Raw genomic sequence first — 25,883 nt, forward strand, 5'->3', positions numbered from 1 at the left:
AACATATAGAGACGGGCCCTACCCAACAGTGGGCTCACAGTCTAAAAGGGGGAGACAGAGAACAAAACCAAACATACTAACAAAATAAAATAAATAGAATAGATATGTACAAGTAAAATAAATAAATAAATAAATAGAGTAATAAATATGTATTTATCACATATTACATATTACATACATATTATATGTATTACACATATATATTACATATATTATATTATATATATAATTACATATATTAACAATAACTATTATTATTATTATTAAACCAGGCCCCAGCCGGATTTTTCCACGCGTGGCTTTTATTTTCCAAGCCCCGGGGCCCAAATGATTTGAGAGCTACTCCGTCCGTAGGCTCTGGTTTTTTATGCTATCCGGAGGAGGATAGTAGAATCCCATTGAACGGATGGAAAAACTGAGGGTCGGAGGCGCGCAGTTACTTCACCAAGGTTCAGCGGAAGATGGGGAAAGGGCGGAGGAAGGGGGAACTCGAACCAAGCCAGAATTTGCTGTCTTGGAAGCGAGGAACTCAGCGCTTAGTACAGTGCTCTGCACGTAGTAAGCGCTTAATAACACACGCATATAAAAGAGTCCAATACAGTTAGTAGAGGTGATCTTTACTACTACTACTAATAATAATGGCATTTATTAAGCGCTTACTATGTGCCAAGCACTGTTCTAAGCGCTGGGGAGGTTACAAGGTGATCAGGTTGGCCCATGGGGGGCCCACAGTCTTAATCCCCATTTTCCAGATGAGGTCACTGAGGCCCAGAGAAGGAAAGTGACTCGCCCAAAGTCACACAGCTGACAATAATGTCGGTATTCGTTAAGCGCTTACTATGTGTCAAACACTGTTCTAAGCGCTGGGGTAGATACAAGGCAATTAGGTTGTCCCACATGGGGCTCACAGTCTTAATCCCCATTTTGCAGATAAGGTCACTGAGGCCTAGAGAAGTGAAGTGACTCGCCCAAAGTCACACAGCTGCCAATAATAATAATAATAATGTCGGTATTTGTTAAGCGCTTACTATGTGTCAAACACTGTTCTAAGCGCTGGGGTAGATACAAGGCAATTAGGTTGTCCCACATGGGGCTCACGGTCTTAATCCCCATTTTGCAGATGAGGTCACTGAGGCCCAGAGAAGTGAAGTGACTCGCCCAAAGTCATACTGCTGCCAATAATAATAATAATGTCGGTATTTGTTAAGCGCTTACTCTGTGTCAAACACTGTTCTAAGCGCTGGGGTAGATACAAGGCAATTAGGTTGTCCCACATGGGGCTCACGGCCTTAATCCCCATTTTCCAGATGAGGTCACTGAGGCCCAGAGAAGTGAAGTGACTCGCCCAAAGTCACACTGCTGCCAATAATAATAATAATGTTGGTATTGGTTAAGCGCTTACTATGTGTCAAGCACTGTTCTAAGCGCTGGGGTAGATACAAGGCAATTAGGTTGTCCCACATGGGGCTCACGGTCTTAATCCCCATTTTCCAGATGAGGTCGCTGGGGCCCAGAGAAGTGAAATGACTCGCCCAAAGTCACACTGCTAACAAGTGGTGGAGCTAGGATTTGAACCCATGACCTCTGACTCCAAAGCCCAGGCTTTTTCCACTGAGCCACGCTGCTTCTCTAACCCCTCAGGCTCTTGTAATCTCCTGGGCATAGAGTGCTGTACTGAACACTTGGGAGAGTCCAATAAAGTCAAGAGCCATGATCTCTGCCCACCTAAGGCTCTTTGTCTCTGCATTTGGGTCTGCGACCTTTGGATATTTGATATTCACCCCTCCCGCTACCCACAGCATTTAGGTACGTATCTTCATTCATTCGTATTTATTGAGCGCTTACTGTGTGCAGTGCACTGTACTGAGTGCTTGGGAGGGGACAATACAATTGTATGTTATAAATTGAATGAATGAATATGACACCATAAAATCTAATGCTTTGATTTTAATGTGAAGACACTGGTTCCTTTACGGAAAAAGCAAAAATGTTATTAAATTTATCCTGCTAAATTTCTTAAGCGCTTAGTACAGTGCTCTGTACATAGTAAGCGCTCAATAAATACGATTGAATGAATAAATTATTTATTTTACTCATTATTACTCATTCATTTATATTAATGTCTTCCCCTCTAGACCGCAAGCTCATTACGGGCAGGGAATGGGACCACTAAATCTGTTATATTGTCCTCTCCCAAGCGCTTAGTACAGTGCTCTGCACATAGTAAGCTCTCAATAAATACTACTGATTGATTCATCGATTGATTCATTCGTTGCAAGGTGCACTACAGTTAGTAGACATGATCCTTGGTGTCTACGCCTCTTTCAATCTACTGTGGGCAGGACACTGTACTGAGCGCTTGGGAGAGCACAATTCAGTTAGCAGACATAATAATAATCTTCTAGACTGTGAGCCCGCTGTTGGGTAGGGACCGTCTCTATATGTTGCCAACTTGTACTTCCCAAGCGCTTAGTACAGTGCTCTGCACACAGTAAGCGCTCAATAAATACGACTGAATGAATAATGGTATTGGTTGAGTGCTTACTATGTGGCAAGCACTGTTCTAAGCGCCGGGGTAAATGCAAGCTAAACGCTGCTTCTCTACATGATTGCCGTCCTCTACTGTGTGCAGAGCACTGTATCGAGCGAGTGTGGCCTAGTGGGGAGAGCCCGGACTTGGGAGTCAGAGGTCGTGGGTTCTAATCCCGCCGCCGCCACTTGTCAGCTGGGTGACTTTGGGCAGGTCACTTTACTTCTCTGGGCCTCAGTGACCTCATCTGGAAAATGGGGATGAAGACTGGGAGCCCCATGTGGGGCAGGAATTGTGTCCAACCCGGTTGGCTTGGACCCATTCCAGTGCTTAACAGAATGCCTACCACATAGTAAGTGCCTAACAAACACAGTTCTTCTCCTCCTCCTCCTCCTTCTTCTTTCTTTCTTCTTCTTGTTTTTCTTCTCCTCCTCCTCCTCTTTCTCCTTTCTTCTTCTCTTCTTCTTCTTCTTTCTCCTTTCTTCTTCTCTTCTTCTTCTCTTCTTCTCCTTCTTTCTTCTCCTCCTTCTCCTTCTTCTCTTTTTCCTTTTCTTCTTCTCCTTCTTTCTCCTATCTTTTCTTTCTTTTTCTTCTCCTCCTCCTTCTTTCTCCCGCCTTCTTTCTTCTCCCCCTCCTCCTTCTTCTGTTTCTCCTTCTTTCTTCTCCTCCTTCTTCTTCTTTTTCCTTTTCTTCTTCTCCTTCTTTCTCCTATCTTTTCTTTCTTTTTCTTCTCCTCCTCCTCCTTCTCTTTCTCCCTCCTTCTTCTTCTCCTTCTTTCTCCTTCCTTCTTCTTCTTTCTTCTCCTTCTTCTCTTCCTCCTTTTCTTCTTCTTTCTCCTTCCTTCTTCTTTCTTCGTCCCCTCCTCCTTCTTCTCCTTCTTTTTCCTTCTTTCTTCTTCTCCTTCTTTCTCCTATCTTTTCTTTCTTTTTCTTCTCCTCCTCCTTCTCTTTCTCCTTCTTCCTTCTTCTTCTTTCTCCTCCTTCTTCTCTTCCTCCTTCTTTCTTCTTCTTTCTCCTTCCTTCTCCTTCTTTCTTCTTCCCCTCCTCCTTCTTCTCCTTCTTTTTCCTTCTTTCTTCTTCTTCTTTCTCCTATCTTTTCTTTCTTTTTCTTCTCCTCCTTCTCTTTCTCCTTCTTTCTCCTCTTCTTCCTTCTCCATCTTTCTCCTCCTCCTCCTCCTTCTTCTCTTTCTCCTTTCTTCTCCTCCTCCTTCTCTCTCACCTTGCTGCTTTTTCTCCTCTTTCTCCTTCTCCTTTCTTCTCCTCTTTCTTCTCTTCCTCCTTTTCTTCTTTCTCCTCCTTCTTCTTCCTCCTCTTCCCCTCCTGCCTCCTCTTCTCTTTCTCCTTCCCCTTCCCTTCCTCCTCCTCTATTCTTCTTCTTCCTTCTCATCCTCTTCTTCTTCTGTACAATACGGTGAGCAAGACACGATCCCCGCTCTCCAAGGATCTTCCAGTCTACTGCGTGCAGAGCACTGTACTGAGCACTTGGGAGAGTCTAATAGAGTTTAGTAGACTCAATCCCCACTCTCAAGGAATTTAGAGACCTCACTCCCTTCCCCTCATCATCATCAATCGTATTTATTGAGCGCTTACTATGTGCAGAGCACTGTACTAAGCGCTAAGCCCTCAGTCACTGACCCAGGCAGAGTCCACTCCAGCCTCTCCTACCAGGGTGAACTTTGACTTGCAGGAGCAAGTCAGTCAGTGGTATTTATTGAGCGCTTACTGTGAGCAAAGCACTGGACTGAGCGCTTGGGAGTGTTCAAAAGAACGATATAACAAGGAAGCAGCATGGTGGAGTGGATAAAGTACGGGCTTGGGAGTTGGAAGGTCGTGGATTCTAATCCCGGCTCCGCCACCCGACTGCTGCGTGGCCCTGGGCAAGTCGCTTCACTTCTCCCGGCCTCGGTTCCCTCATCTGGAAAATGGGGATTGAGACTGCGAGCCCCCCGTGGGACAGGGACTGTGTCCAATAATAATAATAATGATGGTATTTGTTAAGCGCTTACTATGTGCCAAGCACTGTTCTAAGCGCTGGGGAGGTTACAAGGTGATCAGGTTGGCCCATGGGGGGCTCACAGTCTTAATCTCCATTTTACAGATGAGGGAACTGAGGCCCAGAGAAGTTAAGTGACTTGCCCAAAGTCACACAGCTGACAAGTGGCGGAGCCGGGATACGGGCAAATAGGATTCGGCGCAGTGCCTGGTAATAATAAGCGCTTAACAAATACCACAATTATTATTATCTACCCCAGTGCTTAGTACAGTGCCTGGCACAGAATAAGCGCTTAAGAAATACCACAATTATTATTATTATCTACCCCAATGCTTAGTACAGTGCTGGGCACAGAATAAGTGCTTAACAAATACCACAATTATTATTATTATCTACCCCAATGCTTAGTACAGTGCTGGGCACAGAATAAGTGCTTAACAAACACCACAATTATTATTATTATCTACCCCAATGCTTAGTACAGTGCTCTGCACACAGTAAGTGCTCAATAAATACGATTGAATGAATGAATGGCACAGAATAAGTGCTTAACAAATACCATTAAAAACAAGATACATTTAAAAAAAATATAACCAAGTCTGTAGGTACTAAGGCCTCCTTCCTTTCATTCATTCATTCTTTCATTCCTTCCATCGTATTTATTGAGTGTTTACTGTGTGCAGAGCACTGTACTAAGCGCTTGGGAAGTACAAGTTGGCAACATATAGAGATGGTCCCTACCCAACAGCGGGCTCACAGTCTAGAAGGGGGAATAATAATCAATCAATTGTATTTATTGAGCGCTTCCTGAATGAATGAATGGCACAGAATAAGCGCTTACCAAATACCATTAAAAGCAAGATACATTTTTTAAAAATATAACCAAGTCTGTAGGTACTAAGGCCTCCTTCCTTTCATTCATTCATTCATTCATTGTATTTATTCAGCGCTTACTGTGTGCAGAGCACTGTACTAAGCGCTTGGGAAGTCCAAGTTGGCAACATATAGAGATGGTCCCTACCCAACAACGGGCTCACAGTCTAGAAGGGGGAATAATAATCAATCAATCGTATTTATTGAGCGCTTACTGAATGAATGAATGGCACAGAATAAGCGCTTACCAAATACCATTAAAAGCAAGATACATTTTTAAAAAATATAACCAAGTCTGTAGGTATTAAGGCCTCCTTCCTTTCATTCATTCATTCATTCATTCATTCATCGTATTTATTGAGTGCTTACTGTGTGCAGAGCATTGTACTAAGCGCTTGGGAAGTACAAGTTGGCAACATATAGAGACGGTCCCTACCCAACAACAGGCTCACAGTCTAGAAGGGGGAATAATAATCAATCAATTGTATTTATTGAGCGCTTCCTGAATGAATGAATGGCACAGAATAAGTGCTTACCAAATACCATTAAAAGCAAGATACATTTTTTAAAAATATAACCAAGTCTGTAGGTACTAAGGCCTCCTTCCTTTCATTCATTCATTCATTCATCGTATTTATTCAGCGCTTACTGTGTGCAGAGCACTGTACTAAGCGCTTGGGAAGTCCAAGTTGGTAACATATAGAGATGGTCCCTACCCAACAACGGGCTCACAGTCTAGAAGGGGGAATAATAATCAATCAGTCGTATTTATTGAGCGCTTACTGAATGAATGAATGGCACAGAATAAGCGCTTACCAAATACCATTAAAAGCAAGATACATTTTTAAAAAATATAACCCAGTCTGTAGGTACTAAGGCCTCCTTCCTTGTCCTCCTCCTCTTCCAGCAAGAGGGTGTGTTACAGAGAGCAGGGATTTCCTTTGAGGAGGCCAGGAGCACAGTACTTAGGGCAATGTGTGTCGCGCGCAGAGAGAGAGAGAAGGGCAGAGGAGAGCAGGATGTGGGGTTAATAATAATAATAATGATAATAATGGCATTTATTAAGCGCTTACTATGTGCAAAGCGCTGTTCTAAGCGCTGGGGAGGTTACAAAGTGATCAGGTTGTCCCACGGGGGGCTCACAGTCTTCATCCCCATTTTCCAGATGAGGGAACTGAGGCCCAGAGAAGCGAAGTGACTCACCCCAAGTCACCCAGCTGACAATTGGAGGAGGCGGGATTTGAACCCCTGACCTCTGACTCGGAAGCCCGGGCTCTTTCCACTGAGCCACGCAGGTGTGGAGGGGCGGGCGTGGGCTTGGAGGAGGGGAGAGGAGGCATGGCTATATCTGGTGGGTTTTCCGGGATCCGTCGGATTCCCCTCCCGGAGACCGGAAATCCCGCGCCGATCGGACTTTCGCCTTTGCTCGGAATTGATAGCGGGCGAGGGCCTGAGTCACTGATAGCTAGGCCCTGGGGTCAGAGGTCAGGCTGGGGTCTCCACCACCCTACTAGGGCAGGGTGGTCAATCAATCAATCAATCAATCGTATTGATTGAGCGCTTACTGTGTGCAGAGCACTGGACTAAGCGCTTGGGAAGTCCAAGTTGGCAACATAGAGAGACGGTCCCTACCCAACAGTGATGGGACTGTAGGGAAAGCAGCGTGGCTCAGTGGAAAGAGCCCGGGCTTTGGAGTCAGAGGTCACGGGTTCAAATCCTGGCTCCGCCACTTGCCAGCTGGGTGACTTTGGGCAAGCCACTTCACTTCTCTGGGCCTCAGTTCCCTCATCTGGAAAATGGGGATGAAGACTGGGAGCCCCACGTGGGACAACCTGATCACCTTATATCCACCCCCCCCAGCTCTTAGAACAGTGCTTCACACATAGTAAGCGCTTAACAAATGCCATCACGTGCCAATTTGTACTTCCCAAGCGCTTAGTACAGTGCTCTGCACATAGGAAGCGCTCAATAAATACGATTGATGATGTTAATGATGATGATTATTACTATTATGTTTGCTCAGCTAGATTGGCAGATTGGTGCTTCCCAACCCCAAATGTAAGGGAGGCAGCCTGGCCTAGCGAACAGAGCTCCGGCCTGGGAGTCGGAAGGTCGCGGGTTCTAATCCTGCCTCTGCAGTGTGACCTTGGGCAAGTCGCTTCACTTCTCCGGGCCTCAGTTCCCCCCTCTGTAAAATGAGGGTGGAGACAGTGAGCCCCACGTGGGACGGGGACTGTGTCCAACCCGACTGGCTTGAATCCAGCCCAGCGCTTAGTACAGTGCCTGACGCACAGTAACTGCTTAACAAATACCACAATTACTATTATTATTCCCTTGGCCTCTGTGACCTCATCTGTAAAATGGAGATGTAAGCCCCATGTGGGACAGGGACTGTGTCCAACCTGACTGTGTGGTTAGCCCAGTGCTTAGCACATAATAACAGCTTAATAAATGCCATAATTATAGACTGTGAGCCCCTTGTCGGGTCGGGATTGTCTCTATCTGTTGATGAATTGGACTTTCCAAGCGCTCAGTACAGCGCTCCGCACACAGTAAGCGCTCGGCACATAGCAGGCGCTTAACAAATACCATTTAAAGGAGAATCTAAAGAATCTAGAGAAGCAGCGAGGCTGAGTGGAAGGAGCCCGGGCTTGGGAGTCAGAGGTCGTGGGTTCTAATCCCGCCTCCGTCACTTGTCTGCTGGGTGACTCTGGGCCAGTCGCTTCCCTTCTCTGGGCCTCAGTTCCCTCCTCTGTCAAATGGGGATGAAGACTGGGAGCCCCACGGGGGACAACCTGATGACCTTGTATCCCCCCAGCGCTTAGAACAGTGCTTCGCACATAGTGAGCGCTTAACAAATACCACCAACCAAAAGAGTGCGGATGGAGTTTAAGGATCCTTCCCGGTGTCCTCTCAGCGAGCGTGGCCTAGGTGCTACTCACAGCACCTGTATATATGCTTGTACATATTTATTACTCTATTTATTTTAATTGTACATGTTTACTATTCTATTTATTTTATTTTGTGACTATGTTTTGTCGTCTGTCTCCCCCTTCTAGACTGTGAGCCCGCTGTTGGGTGGGGACCGTCTCTAGATGTTGCCGACTTGGACTTCCCAAGCGCTTGGTCCAGTGCTCTGCGCACAGTCAGCGCTCAATAAATACGATTGGATGAATGAATTAATTATTATGAATGAATGAATGGCTATGTTTATGGCGCCTGGCTGCAGTTCCGCATAAGGGCCGCCAGGGGGCGCCCAACCGCCACCCGGAAGCGCCATTTACCTCAGGGCTGAAAACTAAGACAATTAACAACCCTAAAAATCATAACAGTGGCATTCATTATCATTAATAATTATATTAATTAATCATTGATAATTATTATTACTAAGAATGGCAATTATAATATTATATACACCATTATATTATGTTATTATATTGTCATGATATTATAATATCATGACAATATAATGATATTATATTATAATGTCCTATTTATATTATATTGCATTGTGTTTTATATTATATTACATTATATTATATTATGCTATATTATATTATGCTATATTATATTGACATTATTACATTATATTATATTATATCATATTATATTATATCATATCGTATCATATTATATTATATTATATTATATTATATCACATTATACTATGTTATATTATGACATTATTATATATTATATTATATTATATTATGTTATGTTATGTTATATTATATTATATTGTTATGTTATGTTATAATATTGTATAATATCATTATATTTTATTATAATATTATGGAATAATATTATAATACCATGATGATAATAATAATGGTATTTGTGAAGCGCTTACTATGTGCCAAGCACTGTTCCAAGCACTGGGGGGAAATACAAGATGATCAGGTTGTCCCATGTGGGGCTCCCAGTCTTCATCCCCATTTGACAGATAAGGTCACTGAGGCCCAGAGAAGTGAAGTGACTTGCCCAAAGTCACCCAGCTGATAAGTGGCAGAGCCGGGATTAGAACCCACAACCTCTGACTCCCAAGCCCGGGCTCTTTCCACTAAGCGACACTGCTTTAGGTGCTCACTATGTGCCAAGCACCATACTAAGCGCTGGGGTAGATACAAGCCCGTCAGGTCGGACACAGTCCCCTGTCCTGGAGTCTTAATCTCCATTTTCCAGATGAGGGGACTGAGGCCCAGAGAGGTGAGGATGATGGTGATGATGGTATTAAGCGCTTACTATGTTCCCAGTGCTGTTCTAAGCACTGGGGGAGATCCAAGGTGATCAGGTTGTCCCACGTGGGACTCACAGGCTTCATCCCCATTTTCCAGATGAGGGAACTGAGGCCCAGAGAAGTGATGTGACTTGCCCAAAGTCACACAGCAGACAAGCGGCGGGAGCGGGATTAGAACCCACGACCTCTGACTCCCAAGCCCGGGCTCTTTCCATTGAGCCATGGTACAACAGAGGTGGTTTGGATCGGAGTCGGGATCGATCAGTAACTCTTTATGGATTTTTTTAATACAGTTACTCCAAAGCAAAATTCATTTAATTCACTAAATGATAGCGTGTGCACTTGGATCCTTGACCTTTGGGCATTTAAGAGCCCGGGCTTTGGAGTCAGAGGTCATGGGTTCGAATCCCGACTCCGCCACATGTCTACTGTGTGACCTTGGGCAAGTCACTTCACTTCTCTGAGCCTCAGTTACCTCATCTGTCAAATGGGGATGAAGACTGTGAGCCCCACGTGGACAACTTGATCACCTTGTATCCCCCCCAGCACTTAGAACAGTGCTCTGCACATAGTAAGCGCTTAACAAATGCCATTATTATTATTATTATTATTATCAGTCCCTCAGCCAGTGGTATTTATAAAGCGCTTACCTGGGTTCTAGGATCCGGGTTCTAATTCCGACTCCTCCACTCGTCTGCTGTGGGACCTTGGGTAAGTCACTTCACTTCCTCTGGGCCTCGGTTCCCTCATCTGTAAAATGGGGATGAAGACTGTGAGCCCCACGGGGGACGGGGGCTGTGTCCAACCCGATTTGCCTGTATCCACCCCAATGCTTAGTACAGTGTCTGGCACACAGTCAGCGCTTAACAAAGACCATCATCATTTATTATTATTATTATTCCTCTGTGCCTCGGTTAGATCATCTGTAAAATCAATCAATCAATCAATCGTATTTATTGAGCACTTACTGTGTGCAGAGCACTGTACTAAGCGCTTGGGAAGTCCAAGTTGGCAACATATAGAGACGGTCCCTACCCAACAGTGGGCTCACAGTCTAGAAGACTGTGGGGATGAAGACCGCGAGCCCCACGTGGGACATGGACTGTGTCCAACATGATTCATTGGATCTGCCCCAGCGCTTAGTACAGTGCTTGGGGCCTAGTAAGTGCTTAACAAATAATAATAATAATGGCATTTATTAAGCGCTTACTATGTGCAAAGTACTGTTCTAAGCGCTGGGGAGGCTACAAGGTGATCGGGTTGTCCCACTGGGGGCTCACAGTCTTCATCCCTATTTTCCAGATGAGGTAACTGAGGCCCAGAGAAGTGAAGTGACTTTCCCTAAGTCACCCAGCTGACAATTGGTGGAGCCGGGATTTGAACCCATGACCTCTGACTCCAAAGCCCGGGCTCTTTCCACTGAGCCACGCTGCTTCTCCAGCCATTCTCCAAATACCATTAACAACAACAACAAAAAAGCGCAGGGTCGAAATGTGGGTTTCTCTCAGCGTCAAAGCCAGTCTCTCCCACCCGCATTCCAGGGCTAATAATAGGAACGACGGCATTTGTTAATCAATCAATCAATCAATCAATCAATCGTATTTATTGAGCGCTTACTGTGTGCAGAGCACTGTACTAAGCACTTGGGAGGTACAAGTTGGCAACATCTAGAGACGGTCCCTACCCAACAGCGGGCTCACAGTCTAGAAGGGGGAGACAGGGAACAAAACCAAGCATACTAACAAAATAAAATAAATAGAATAGATATGTACAAGTAAGATAAATAAATAGAGTAATAAATATGTACAAATGCTTACTATGTGCTGAGCACTGTTCTAAGCACCGTATCATCATCAATCGTATTTATTGAGCGCTTACTATGTGCAGAGCACTGTACTAAGCACTTGGGAAGAACAAATTGGGAACATATAGAGACAGTCCCTACCCAACAGTGGGCTCACAGTCTAAAAGGGGGAGAAATTATGAATTTATGAATTTATGACTCTATTTTATTTGTGCATATTGATTCTATTGATTTTATTTTGTTAATATGTTTTGTTTTGTCGTCCGTCTCCCCCTTCTAGACTGTGAGCCTGCTGTTGGGTAGGGACCGTCTCTAGATGTAGCCAACTTGGACTTCCCAAGCGCTTAGTACAGTGCTGTGCACACAGTAAGCGCTCAATAGATACGATTGAATGAACGAATGTTCTGAGGCCAGGCCTCGGGCACGTCTCAGCGTACGAACGTAGGCCGCGGGCTTGACCGGCCAACCGGGAAAACAACCCCTGGCTCCGTAAGAAAACCTCCGGCAGCGACGGAATGTAAGGGGACCCACGGAGGAAAATGAGAACTCGGACATGAAAAAATCATTAAGCAACCAATCCCCCCGGGACCTATTTCCAGGCGGGACGTCGGTCCCCGGGCCTGCGGAAAACCAGTCTGCCGGAGGAACTAATCAATCAATCAATCAATCATATTTATTGTATATTATATTATTATATAATACTATATAATATAATATTATCTTATATTATATTACATTATATTATATTATGTTATATTGCATTACATCGCATTACATTACATTATATTATATTATATCATATTATATTATATATTGTATTACATTATATTACATTATATTATATTATAACATACTATGTATATGTTTGTACATATTTATCACTCTATTTATTTATTTATGTATTTTACTTGTACATGTCTATTCTATTTATTTTATTTTGTTAGTATGTTTGGTTTTGTTGTCTGTCTCCCCCTTCTAGACTGTGAGCCCACTGTTGGGTAGGGACTGTCTCTAGATGTTGCCAACTGGTACTTCCCAAGCGCTTAGCACAGTGCTCTGCACACAGTAAGCACTCAATAAATACGATTGATGATGATTACTCTATTTATTTATGTATTTTACTTGTACATATCTATTCTATTTATTTTATTTTGTTAGTATGTTTGGTTTTGTTGTCTGTCTCCCCCTTCTAGACTGTGAGCCCACTGCTGGGTAGGGACTGTCTCTATATGTTGCCAACTGGTACTTCCCAAGCGCTTAGTACAGTGGTCTGCACACAGTAAACGCTCAATAAATACGATTGATGATGATTACTCTATTTATTTATGTATTTTACTTGTACATATCTATTGTATTTATTTTATTTTGTTAGTATGTTTGGTTTTGTTCTCTGTCTCCCCCTTTTAGACTGTGAGCCCACTGTTGGGTAGGGACTGTCTCTAGGTGTTGCCAACTTGGACTTCCCAAGCGCTTAGTCCAGTGCTCTGCACACAGTAAGTGCTCAATGAATATAATTGATTGACTGATTGATTCTGACGACTCTGAGGCCCAGGCTCTGTCCACTGGGCCACTCTGCTTTGACCTCCAGTCAGCCCTGAGCGGGGGGATTCGGCAGATTCGGTCGGTTGAGGGGGCGAAGGAGGATCGGGGGGGTGGCGGCGCATGGCTCAGTGGAAAGAGCCCGGGCTTTGGAGTCAGAGGTCATGGGTTCGAGTCCAAGCTCTGCCCCTTGTCAGCTGTGTGACTTTGGGCAAGCCAGTTCACTTCTCTGGGCCTCAGTTCCCTCATCTGGAAAATGGGGATGAAGGCCGTGAACCCCACGTGGACCAACCTGATCACCCCATATCCCCCCAGCGCTTAGAACGGTGCACATAGTAAGCGCTTAACAAATACCATCATTATTATTATTATTCTCTGTGCCTCAGTTCCCTCATCTGTAAAATGGGGATGAAGACCGGGAACCCCACGTGGGACAATCTGATCACCCCGTATCCCCCCAGTGCTTAGAACGGTGCACATAGTAAGCGCTTAACAAATACCATCATTATTATTATTATTATTCTCTGTGCCTCAGTTCCCTCATCTGGAAAATGGGGATGAAGACTGGGAACCCCACGTGGGCCAACCTGATCACCCCGTATCCCCCCAGCGCTTAGAACGGTGCACATAGTAAGCGCTTAACAAATACCATCATTATTATTATTATTATTCTCTGTGCCTCAGTTCCCTCATCTGGAAAATGGGGATGAAGACTGGGAACCCCACGTGGGCCAACCTGATCACCCCGTATCCCCCCAGCGCTTAGAATGGTGCACATAGTAAGCGCTTAACAAATACCCTCATTATTATTATTATGGCGGGGACGAGGGGGCCAGGGCGGGAGGGAGGATGAAGACTTTCTAGACCGTGAGCCCACTGTTGGTAGGGACCGTCTCCATATCATCATCATCATCATCAATCGTATTTATTGAGCGCTTACTATGTGCAGAGCACTGTACTAAGCGCTTGGGAAGTACAAATTGGCAACATATAGAGACAGTCCCTACCCAACAGTGGGCTCACAGTCTAAAAGGGGGAGACAGAGAACAAAACCAAACATACTAACAAAATAAAATAGAGTAGATATGTACAAGTAAAATAAATAAATAGAGTAATAAATATGTACAAACATATATACATATATACAGGTGCTGTGGGGAAGGGAAGGAGGTAAGATGGGGGGGATGGAGAGGGGGACGAGGGGGAGAGGAAGGAAGGGGCTGAGTGTGGGAAGGCCTCCTGGAGGAGGTGAGCTCTCAGCAGGGCCTTGAAGGGAGGGAGAGAGCGAGTTTGGCGGACGGGCAGAGGGAGGGCATTCCAGGCCCGGGGGATGATGTGGCCAGCTTGGACTTCCCAAGCGCTTAGTCCAGTGCTCTGCACACAGTCAGCGCTCAATCGATACGATCGATTGATCGACCAACTTAAACGAAGAAAGAGGCGGCTCCCGGCTCAGGGGCTCGGCGGGCCGAGGCGAGGCGACACGGGAGTGGCGGAACCGGGTAACTTTATCCCCGAGGGGCCGGGGCCGGGGCCGGGGCCGGATCGGGTTCCCCGACGATTTTCCACCTCAGCCTCCCGCCGAAGCCGGGCGTCCGAGCCGAGGAAGGGCCGAGGGCGGAGGCGCGAGGGCGAGCCCGGCCATGCGGAGCGACGGGCCTCGCCGGCCGGCCGGGTTCCAGCTGGGGCTGAGGAACGCGGAGCGCCGCTACCTGACGGCGGAGAGCTTCGGCTTCACAGTGAACGCCTCGGCCCCCAGCCTGAAGCGGAAGCAGCTGTGGACCCTGGAGCAGGCCGAGGCCCCGGGCCCGGCCGCGGTCTTCCTCCGCAGCCACCTGGGCCGCTACCTGGGGGCCTCGGCCGACGGGCGGGTGTCCTGCCAGGCGGACAGGCCCGGGCCGGACCAGCGTTTCCTGGTGGCCGCCCAGCCCGACGGCCGCTGGGCCCTGCGGTCGGAGCCCCACGGCCGCTTCTTGGGCGGCTCCGAGGACCGGCTGTCCTGCTTCGCCCCGGCCGTGACGGCGGCCGAGCTGTGGACCGTCCACCTGGCCGCCCCGCCTCAGGCCCACCTGCTCAGCGTGAGCCGCCGCCGCTACGTGCGGCTGGGCCCCCGCGGCGACGAGGTGACCGCCGACGGGGACACGCCCTGGGGCGTCGGGGCCCTGCTCACCCTGGTCTTCCGGGACCCCCACCACTGCCTCCGGACCTGCGACGGCCGCTACCTCCGGCAGGACGGGAGGCTGGTGCGGGAGGCCGAACCCCGGGCCCGCTACACCCTGGAGCTCCGGGCGGGCCGCCTGGCCTTCAGGGACGGCGGCGGGCGCTACCTCACGCCCGCCGGGCCCGCCGGGGCCCTGAGGGCCGGCCGCGGGGCCGGGCCGGCCAAGGACGAGCTCTTCGTGCTGGAGGGCAGCCCCCCCCAGGTGGTCTTCGTGGCCTCCAACCGCAGGTACCTCTCCATCCGCCAAGGTGAGTCATTCGTTCGTTCATTCAGTCGCATTTATTGAGCGCTCACTGTGTGCGGAGCGCTGGGCTGAGCGCTCGGGAAGTCCCAGTCGGCAATCAATCAATCAATCGCATCTATTGAGCGCTCACTGTGTGCGGAGAACCGGACTGAGCGCTCGGGAAGTCCAAGTCGGCAATCAATCAATCGTATTTATTGAGCGCTCGCTGTGTGCAGAGCACGGGACTAAGCGCTCGGGAAGTCCAAGTTGGCAACATCTAGAGACGGTCCCTACCCAACAGAGGGCTCAAAGTCTAGAAGGGGGAGACAGAGAACAAAACAAAACGTATTCACCAAATCAAATAAACAGAATAGATGTGTACAAGTAAAATAAATAAATAAATGGAGAAATAAATACGTCCAAACATATATACATATATACAGGTGCTGTGGGGAAGGGAATCAATCAATCAATCAATCAATCAATCAATCGTATTTATTGAGCGCTCACTGTGTGCACAGCACTGGACTAAGCGCTTGGGAAGGCCAAGTTGGCAACATCTAGAGACGGTCCCTACCCAACAGAGGGCTCAAAGTCTAGAAGGGGGAGACAGAGAACAAAACAAAACGTATTCACCAAATCAAATAAACAGAATAGATGTGTACAAGTAAAATAAATAAATAAATGGAGAAATAAATACGTCCAAACATATATACATATATACAGGTGCTGTGGGGAAGGGAATCAATCAATCAATCAATCAATCAATCGTATTTATTGAGCGCTCACTGTGTGCAGAGCACTGGACTAAGCGCTTGGGAAGGCCAAGTTGGCAACATCTAGAGACGGTCCCTACCCAACAGAGGGCTCAAAGTCTAGAAGGGGGAGACAGAGAACAAAACAAAACGTATTCACCAAATCAAATAAACAGAATAGATGTGTACAAGTAAAATAAATAAATAAATGGAGAAATAAATACGTCCAAACATATATACATATATACAGGTGCTGTGGGGAAGGGAATCAATCAATCAATCAATCAATCAATCAATCGTATTTATTGAGCGCTCACTGTGTGCAGAGCACTGGACTAAGCGCTTGGGAAGGCCAAGTTGGCAACGTCTAGAGACGGTCCCTACCCAACAGTGGGCTCACAGGCTAGAAGGGGGAGACAGAGAACAAAACAAAACCGACTCACAAAATCAAATAGAGTAGATGTGTACAAGTAAAATAAATAAATAAATAGAGAAATAAATCCGTCCAAACATATATACATATATACAGGTGCTGTGGGGAAGGGAATCAATCAATCAATCATATTTATTGAGCGCTTACTGTGTGCAGAGCACTGGACTAAGTGCTTGGGAAGTACAAGTTGGCAACATATAGAGACGGTCCCTACTCGACAGTGGGCTCACAGTCTAGAAGGGGGAGACAGAGAACAAAACAAAACACATTCACAAAATCAAATCAATAGAATAGATGTGTACAAGTAAAATAAATAAATAAATAGAGAAATAAATACATCCAAACATATATACATATATACAGGTGCTGTGGGGAAGGGGATCAATCAATCAATCAATCAATCGTATTTATTGAGCGCTCACTGTGTGCAGAGCACTGGACTAAGTGCTTGGGAAGGCCAAGTTGGCAACGTCTAGAGACGGTCCCTACCCAACAGTGGGCTCACAGTCTAGAAGGGGGAGACAGACAACAAAACAAAACAGATTCACCAAATCAAATAAATAGAATAGATGTGTGCAAGTAAAATAAATAAATAAATAGAGTAATAAATCCGTCCAAACATATATACATATATACAGGTGCTGTGGGGAAGGGAATCAATCAATCAATCAATCAATCGTATTTATTGAGCGCTTACTGTGTGCAGAGCACCGGACTAAGCGCTTGGGAAGTCCAAGTTGGCAACATATAGAGGCGGTCCCTACCCAACAGTGGGCTCACAGTCTAAAAGGGGGAGACGGAGAACAAAACCAAACATACTAACAAAATAAAATGAATAGAATAGATATGTACAAGTAAGATAGAGTAATAAATATGTACAAACATATATACATATATACAGGTGCTGTGGGGAGGGGAAGGAGGTAAGATGGGGGGGATGGAGAGGGGGACGAGGGGGAGAGGAAGGAGGGGACTGAGTGTGGGAAGGCCTCCTGGAGGAGGTGAGCTCTTAGTAAGGCCTTGAAGGGAGGAAGAGAGCGAACTTGGCGGATGGGCAGAGGGATTGGGGGCATTCCGGGCCAGGGGGAGGACGTGGGCCGGGGGTCGACGGCGGGACGGGCGAGAGCGAGGTACGGGGAGGAGATTAGCGGCAGAGGAGCGGAGGGTGCGGGCTGGGCAGTAGAAGGAGAGAAGGGAGGTGAGGTAGGAGGGGGCGTGGGGATGGATGGACAGCCTGGAAGCCCAGGGTGAGGAGTTTCTGCCTGATGCGCAGATTGATTGGTAGCCACTGGAGATTTTTGAGGAGGGGAGTAACATGCCCGGAGTGTTTCTGGACAAAGACAATCCGGGCAGCGGCATGAAGTATGGATTGAAGCGGGGAGAGACACGAGGATGGGAGATCGGAGAGGAAGCTGATACAGCAGTCCAGATGGGATAGGATGAGAGCTTGAACGAGCAGGGTAGCAGTTCAAGAGGCAACATCTAGAGTCGGTCCCTACCCAACAACGGGCTCACAGTCTAGAAGGGGGAGACAGACAACAAAACAAAACGTATTAACCAAATAAAATAAATAGAATAAATACGTACAAATAAAATAACTAAATAAATATTCATTCATTCATTCATTCAATCGTATTTATTGAGCGCTTACTGTGTACACAGCACTGTGCTAAGCTCTTGGGAAGTCCAAGTCAGTAACATATAGAGACGGTCGCTACCCAACAGCGGGCTCACAGTCTAGAAGGGGGAGACAGACAACAAAACAAAACGTGTTAACAAAATAAAATAAATAGAATAAATACGCACAAATAAAATAACTAAATAAATATTCATTCAATTGTATTAATTGAGCGCTTACTGTGTGCAGAGCACTGGACTAAGCGCTTGGGAAGTCCAAGTCAGTAACATATAGAGACGGTCGCTACCCAACAGCGGGCTCACAGTCTAGAAGGGGGGAGACAGACAACAAAACAAAACGTATTCACCAAATAAAATAAATAGAATAAATATGTACAAATAAAATAACTAAATAAATATTCATTCATTCATTCATTCATTCAATCGTATTTATTGAGCGCTTACTGTGTGCAGAGCACTGGACTAAGCGCTTGGGAAGTCCAAGTCAGTAACACGCGGACGGGTGTCATGTCGTCAGAATAAATAGAATTAAAGCTAAAGGCACATCATTAACAAAATCAAAAGAATAGTAAAATGACCAAGTAAAATAAATAGAGTAATAAATCTGTACAAACATATATACAGGTGCTGTGGGGAGGGGAAGGAGGTAATGACTTGTCCGAGGTCACACAGCAGACTAATGGCGGAGCCACGACTAAAACCCATTCATTTCATTCAATCGTATTTACTGAGCGCTTCCTGCGTGCAGAGCACTGTACTAAGCGCTTATGACACTCACCACCTTCCGCTTGTACATATCTATTCTATTTTATTTTGTTAACATGTTTGGTTTTGTTGTCTGTCTCCCCCTTCTAGACTGTGAGCCCGCTGTCGGGTAGTGACCGTCTCTATATGTTACTGACTTGGACTCCCCAAGCGCTTAGTACGGTGCTCTGCACACAGCGCTCAATAAATACGATTGAATGAATGAATGAATATTTATTTAGTTATTTTATTTGTACGTATATTCTATTTATTTTATTCGGTTAATACGTTTTGTTTTGTTGTCTGTCTCCCCCTTCTAGACTGTGAGCCCGCTGTTGGGTAGCGACCGTCTCTACATGTTACTGACTTGGACTCCCCAGGCGCTTAGTACGGTGCTCTGCACACAGCGCTCAATAAATACGATTGAATATTTATTTAGTTATTTTATTTGTACGCATTTATTCTATTTATTTTATTCGGTTAATACGTTTTGTTTTGTTGTCTGTCTCCCCCTTCTAGACTGTGAGCCCGCTGTTGGGTAGCGACCGTTTCTATATGTTACTGACTTGGACTCCCCAAGCGCTTAGTACGGTGCTCTGCACACAGTAAGCGCTCAATAAATGCGACTGAATGAATATTTATTTAGTTATTTTATTTGTACGTATTTATTCTATTTATTTTATTCGGTTAATACGTTTTGTTTTGTTGTCTGTCTCCCCCTTCTAGACTGTGAGCCCGCTGTTGGGTAGGGACCGGCTCTAGATGTTGCCGACTTGGACTTCCCAAGCGCTTAGTACGGTGCTCCGCACACAGTAAGCGCTCAATAAATACGATTGAATGAATGAATGAATGAACTCCCACAGCACCTGTATATATCTTTGTACATATACAATTGATTGATTGATTGATTAATTGATCCCAGGCCCGGGCTCTAACCACTACGCCGCAAGCGAAGTGACTCGCCCAAGGTCACGCAGCTGACGCGTGGAGGAGCCGGGCCTTCCGACTCCCGGGCCCGGGGTCTACCCACTAGGCCGCTCCGGCCTCAGTGTCCCCCGCAATTCCCCCAACTAGGCCGGACCCCGAGATTGGCCAGACGCCCCGGTCCCGGCAAGCCGCTTATTCATTCATTCATTCATTCCATCGTATTTATTGAGCGCTTACTGTGTGCAGAGCGCTGTACTAAGCGCTTGGGAAGTCCAGGTTGGCAACATCTAGAGACGGTCCCTGCCCAACAGTAGGCTTGCAGTCTAGAAGGTGGGCTCACACCCTTGACTGTGAGCCCACTGTCGGGTAGGGACTGTCTCTAGATGTTGCCAGTTTGTACTTCCCAAGCGCTTAGTACAGTGCTCTGCACATAGTAAGCGCTCAATAAATACGATTGATGATGATGATGATGATGATGAGGGTGACGTCTGCGGTTGGGATAAATAGGGGCGTCCGGGCCACTCCGAGGCGCTCAGCTCACCGGTAAATCGGATTAACAGCCCGATTAGGAAGGATTATTTTGGGGTGGGAGAAGGGGAGGAGGGTTGGTTGGGGGTGGAGGGTTGCAGGGGCCCGATGGAGAGTCCCGGCCTTGGAGCCGGAGGACCCGGGTTCTAATCCCGGCTCCGCCGGTGGCTTGCCGCGTGACCTCGGGTAAGTCACTTGGCTTCTCGGAGCCCCGGTTTCTTCAACCGGAAAATAATAATAATAATGATGGCAGTTGTTAAGCGCTTACTATGTGCAGGGCACTGTTCTAAGCGCTGGGGAGGATACAAGCAGCGTAGTTCAGTGGAAAGGGCCCGGGCTTTGGAGTCAGAGGTCAGGGGTTCAAGTCCCGGCTCTGCCACTTGTCAGCTGGGTGACTTTGGGCAAGTCACTTCACTTCTCTGGGCCTCAGTTGTTTTGTTGTCTGTTTCCCCCTTCTAGACTGTGAGCCCGCTGTTGGGTAGGGACCGTCTCTATATGTTGCAAACTTGTACTTTCCAAGCGCTTAGTACAGTGCTCTGCACACAGTAAGCGCTCAATAAATACGACTGAATGAATGAATGAATGAATGAATAAAATGGGGATTAAAACTGTGAGCCCCCCGTGGGACAACCTGATCACCTTGTAACCTCCCCGGAGCTTAGAGCAGTGCTTTGCACACAGTAAGCGCTTAATAACTGCCATCATTATTATTATTATTATTATTACAAGGTGATCGATCGGGTTGTCCCCCGTGGGGCTCGCAGTCTTCATCCCCATTTTACAGATGAGGGAACTGAGGCCCAGAGAAGTGAAATGACTTGCCCAAAGTCACCCAGCTGACAGCTGGTGGACCCAGGATTCAAACCCATGACCTCTGACTCCAAAGCCTGGGCTCTTTCCACTGTGCCACGCTGCTTCTAGTGTAATGATAATAATGATGATGCTATTTGTTAAGCGCTTATTACGTGCAAAGCACCGTTCTAAGCACTGGGGAGGTTACAAGATGATTAGGTTGTCCACCCCGTGGGGCTCCCAGTCTTCATCCCCATTTTACAGATGAGGTCACTGAGGCCCAGAGAAGTAAAGTGACTTGCCCAAAGTCACCCAGCTGACAGCTGGTGGAGCTGGGATTCGAACCCATGACCTCTGACTCCAAAGCCCGGGCTCTTTCCACTGAACCGCACTGCTGTGTAGTGGCTAGAGCCCGGCCCCGGAAGTCAGAAGGCGATGGGTTCTAATCCCGGCTCCGCCACCTGTCTGCCGTGTGACCTTGGGTAAGCCCCTTCGCTTCTCTGGGCCTCAGTTCCCTCGTCTGTAAAAACGGGGACGGAGATGGGGGTGGGCCAGGGACCGTGTCCGGCCCGAGTTGGTTGTCTCCACCCCAGCGCTTAGTACAGTGCCTGGCACATAGTAAGCGCTTAACAGATACCATTATTCTTAGTGCTAATAGTCTCGCTACTAGCCCGCGGTCTAGACGACGAGGCCCGTGGTCCACTCTCATCCCAACTCGAAGGCCTCTGGGAGGCGGGGGTCCGGAAGACGGATCCTCCAGGGAATTCCAGAGCCTGGAAAACCGCCCCCCCCCGCCCCCATGACCTTCCCATCTCCCCCACCCGCTTCCAGGCATCAACGTCTCGGCCAATCAGGATGAGGAGTTGGACCTGGAGACCTTCCAGATGCGAATCGACCCAGAGACCAAGAAGCGCAGCTTCCGATCCAACGCCGGGACCTACTGGACGCTGGTCACCCACGGGGGCATCCAGTCTACTGCCACACAACTGTGAGGGTCCCCGCCCCCACCTCCCTCCCGGTCGCCAGGGTCGAGGGGGGGATCCCGGATTTGGGTGGGCCCGGTCTCCGGTGCGGAGGAGGAGGAGGAGGAGGTGGGAGCGGAGGGCCTGCTCCGGAGAGTGGGCTGGACGCCACCTGTGTCCCCGGGGGCGGGGGTCAGCCTGCACGTCCCCCCGCAGAGCTGCCAATACGATGTTTGAGATGGAGTGGAGGGGCCGGCGTGTGGCCCTCAAGGCCAGCAACGGACGCTACGTCTGCACCAAGAAGAACGGGCAGCTGGCGGCCGTCAGCCACTCCGTCGGTGAGGGAGAGGACTTAGGGAGGGAGGGGAAGGAAAGGAAGGAGGAAGGGAGGGAAGGAGGAAGAGGAAGGAAGGGAGAAGGGAGGGAAGGAAGGAGAGAGGAAGGGAAGGAAGAAAGGGAGGAAGGGGAGAGGAAAGGAAGGAAGAAAGGAGGAAAGGAGAAAGAGGAAGGGAAGGGAGGGAGGAAGGAAGGAGAGAGGAAGGAAAGGAAGAAAGGAAGGAAGGAAGGAGAGAGGAAGGGAAGGAAGAAAGGGGAGAAAGAGGAAGGAAAGGAGGGAAGGAAGGAGAGAGGAAGGGAAGGAAGGAAGAAGAGAGGGAGGGAAGGAGACAGGGAAGGGAAAGGAAGAAGGGAGAGAAGAAGAGATGAAAGGAAGGAAGAAGGGAGGGAAGGGGAAAGAGAGGAAGGGAAGGAGAAGAGAGGAAAGGAAGGAAGAAGGGAGGGAAGGAGAAGGGAAGGAGAAAAAGAGGGAAGGGAGGAAGAAGACAGGGAGGGAAGGAGACAGGGAAGGGAAAGGAAGAAGGGAGAGAAGGAGAAGAGATGAAAGGAAGGAAGAAGGGAGGGAAGGAAGAAAGGAGGGAAGGAGAAAGAGAAGAGAAAGAAGGGAAGGAGAAAAAGAGGGAAGGAAGGAAGAAGAGAGGGAGGGAAGGAAGGAAGAAGAGAGGGAGGGAAGGAGGAGGAGAGGCAAGGAAGGAAGGGAGGGAGGGAAGGAGGAGGAGAGGCAAGGAAGGAAGGGAGGGAGGGAAGGAGACTGGGAAAGGAAAGGAAGAAGGGAAAGGAGAAGAGAGGAAAGGAAAGAAAGAGAGGAAGGGAAGGAGGGAAGGAGAGAAAGAAGGAGGGAGGGATGGAGCTGGAGGGAAGGAAAGAGGGGAGGAAGGAGATGCCGGCCTGCGGGGAGAGGAGCCGCAGAGGCCGGGCTAGCAGAGAGCGGTGAGCGGGTCAGGCCGGGGCCGGGTCGGAGGCCTACGCCTGCCCTGGCCCCTGCCCTGGCCCTTGCCCCGGCCCCCGGCCCTGCCCCTGCCCGGCTCGGGGTGTGACCTTGACCTTGGGGCCGGGCGGGCCGCAGGGCAGGACGAGGAGTTCACCATGAAGGTGACCAACCGGCCGGTCCTGGTGCTGAGGGGCAGCGACGGCTTCGTCTGCCAACGGCGCGGCTCCAACCTGCTGGACGCCAACCGCTCCGTCTACGACGCCTTCCCCAGCCTCTGCGCCGACGGGGCCTACCACATCCGAGGTGGGCCCGGCCCGGTCCGGTCCGGTCCGGTCCGGCCGGAGGGGCTGGGGGGGGGGGGGGGGACGGAGGAGGACAGGGGTGGGCCCTCCGTGGGGGGGAACGAACCCCTCCTCCCACCTGGACCCCCAGCAGGCCCTGATTTGGTGGGGGGCGGGGGGGGTCCTCACCCTCCCTTTCTCCATCCAGACCCCCACAGGCCCTGATTTGGGGGTGGGGGGACTCCCTCCCTCCCTTTCTCCATCCACAACCCCCCAACAGGCCCTGATTTGGGGGACCACCCCCCTTTCCCCTTCTCCAGCTGGGCCCCCTCCCCCCACCTGTCTCCTCCATCCAGATTCCCAGCAGGCCCTGATTTGGGGGAGACCCCCTCCCTCCCTCCCTTCTCTCCTTCCTCTCCCCTTCTCCAACCAGACCCCCGACAGGCCCTGATTTAGGGGACACCCCCCTTTCCCCTTCCCCACCTGGGCCCCCTCCCCCCACCTGTCTTCTCCATCCAGATTCCCAGCAGGCCCTGATTTGGGGGGGGGACCCCCTACCTCTCCCCTTCTCCATCCAGACCCCCAGCAGGCCCTGATTTAGGGGACCACCCCCTTTCTCCTTCTCCACCTGGACCCCGTCCCCCCACCTGTCTTCTCCATCCAGATTCCCAGCAGGTCCTGATTTGGGGGAGGGGGGGGAACGGGACCCCCTACCTCTCCCCTCCTCCATCCAGACCTCCAGCAGGCCCTGATTTAGGGGACCACCCCCTTTCCCCTTCTCCACCTGGACCCCCTCCCCCCACCTGTCTTCTCCATCCAGATTCCCAGCAGGCCCTGATTTGGGGGGGGACCCCTTCCCTTCCTTCTCCCCTCCTCCCTTCTCCATCCAGACCCCCAACTAGCCCTGACTTGGGGGGCACCCCCCTTTCCCCTTCTCCATCCGGACCCCCAGCAGGCCCTGACTTGGGGGGCCCCCTCCCCCTCCCTTTCTCCATCCAGACCCCCAGCAGGCCCTGATTTGGCGGGGGGGTCCCTTCCCTTCTCCCTCCAGACCCCCAACAGGCCCTGACTTGGGGGGCACCCCCCTTTCCCCTTCCCCATCTGGGCCCCCTCCCCCAAACTGTCTTCTCCACCCAGATTCCCAGCGGGCCCTGATTTGGGGACCCCCCCCACCCCACCACCACCACCACCACCACCGCAGGCCCTGGCCGGGAGGAGCGGAGGGGATGCCCTTCCCCAGCGGTCCCCCGGGCAGGGCTAGGGTGGCTGGGTGGCAACCGGGTGGTCCCTGACCCCCCACCCCCCGGGACCGGGGGGCACCCCTCTCTAGGCCAGGGCGGCCGGTTCTGGTACGCGGCCGCCAACGGCAGCGTGTGCAGCGACGGCGAGCGGCCCGAGGACTTCTTCTTCGAGTTCCCGGAAGTAGGCCGCGTGGCCATCAAGGCCAAGAATGGCCGCTACCTGCGCGGCGCGCCTTCCGGAGCCCTGCGGGCCGACGGGGACGCTCTGGCCTGCTCCACCCTCTGGGAGTACTGAGCGCCCACCCCCCGGATCCCCCGTGCCCCCCGAGGCCCGGGCCCGGGGGAGCCCCGTCTCCCCGACAGGGCCCGGCCCCCTGGCCCGAGGCTCGGCTTGGCCCTCTCGGGGGCCTTGTGGTGGTGATGGGGGGTCCACTCCCTGGGGGGCATCTCTTAGCCTCCCCCGGCCAACGCCGCCATCCCAACAGCCCGGCTTGGAGAGGAGGGCAAGCAGGGGGTCACGGCGGGGGAGAGGGGCAAGGCTTGAACCCCCAAAATATCAGAGGATCCACGTCCCACAAGTGCGAATACACACACACGCAATCGCCCCCGTGACCTCTCCCACCCACTCCTAGGAATTCGTCCTTAATAATTATGCTATTTGTTAAGCGCTTCCTATGTGCCTTCCAAGGGCACCCAAAACGGCGCCATCCCACTCACGCGCACACAGACTCCCCCATGCCCGGAGACCTCCCACGGGATTATAATAATAACAATAATAATAATGATGGCGTTTGTTAAGCGCTTACTACGTGCAAAGCATGTTGGATAATGGTGGCATTTGTTAAGTGCTTACTATGTGCAAAGCACACTGGATAATAATGGCATTTATTAAGCGCTTA

At 49.4% G+C, this 25,883-nt stretch overlaps 1 protein-coding gene across 1 annotated transcript; it reads left to right on the forward strand.

Annotated features, from left to right (window-relative positions):
• Positions 1-14,615: 14,615 nt before the first annotated feature.
• Positions 14,616-25,308, forward strand: FSCN2 (fascin actin-bundling protein 2, retinal). The gene is made up of 5 exons (XM_038742920.1): positions 14,616-15,441; positions 22,065-22,221; positions 22,412-22,533; positions 23,598-23,765; positions 25,074-25,308. Exons 1-5 carry the CDS (start codon positions 14,616-14,618, stop codon positions 25,277-25,279), a joined length of 1,479 nt encoding a protein of 492 aa, XP_038598848.1. The 3' UTR covers positions 25,280-25,308.
• The last annotated feature ends 575 nt before the right edge of the window (positions 25,309-25,883 follow it).

The sequence above is a fragment of the Tachyglossus aculeatus genome, unplaced genomic scaffold, assembly GCF_015852505.1.
Source record: "Tachyglossus aculeatus isolate mTacAcu1 unplaced genomic scaffold, mTacAcu1.pri scaffold_1_arrow_ctg1, whole genome shotgun sequence".
Classification (NCBI taxonomy): Eukaryota; Metazoa; Chordata; class Mammalia; order Monotremata; family Tachyglossidae; genus Tachyglossus; species Tachyglossus aculeatus.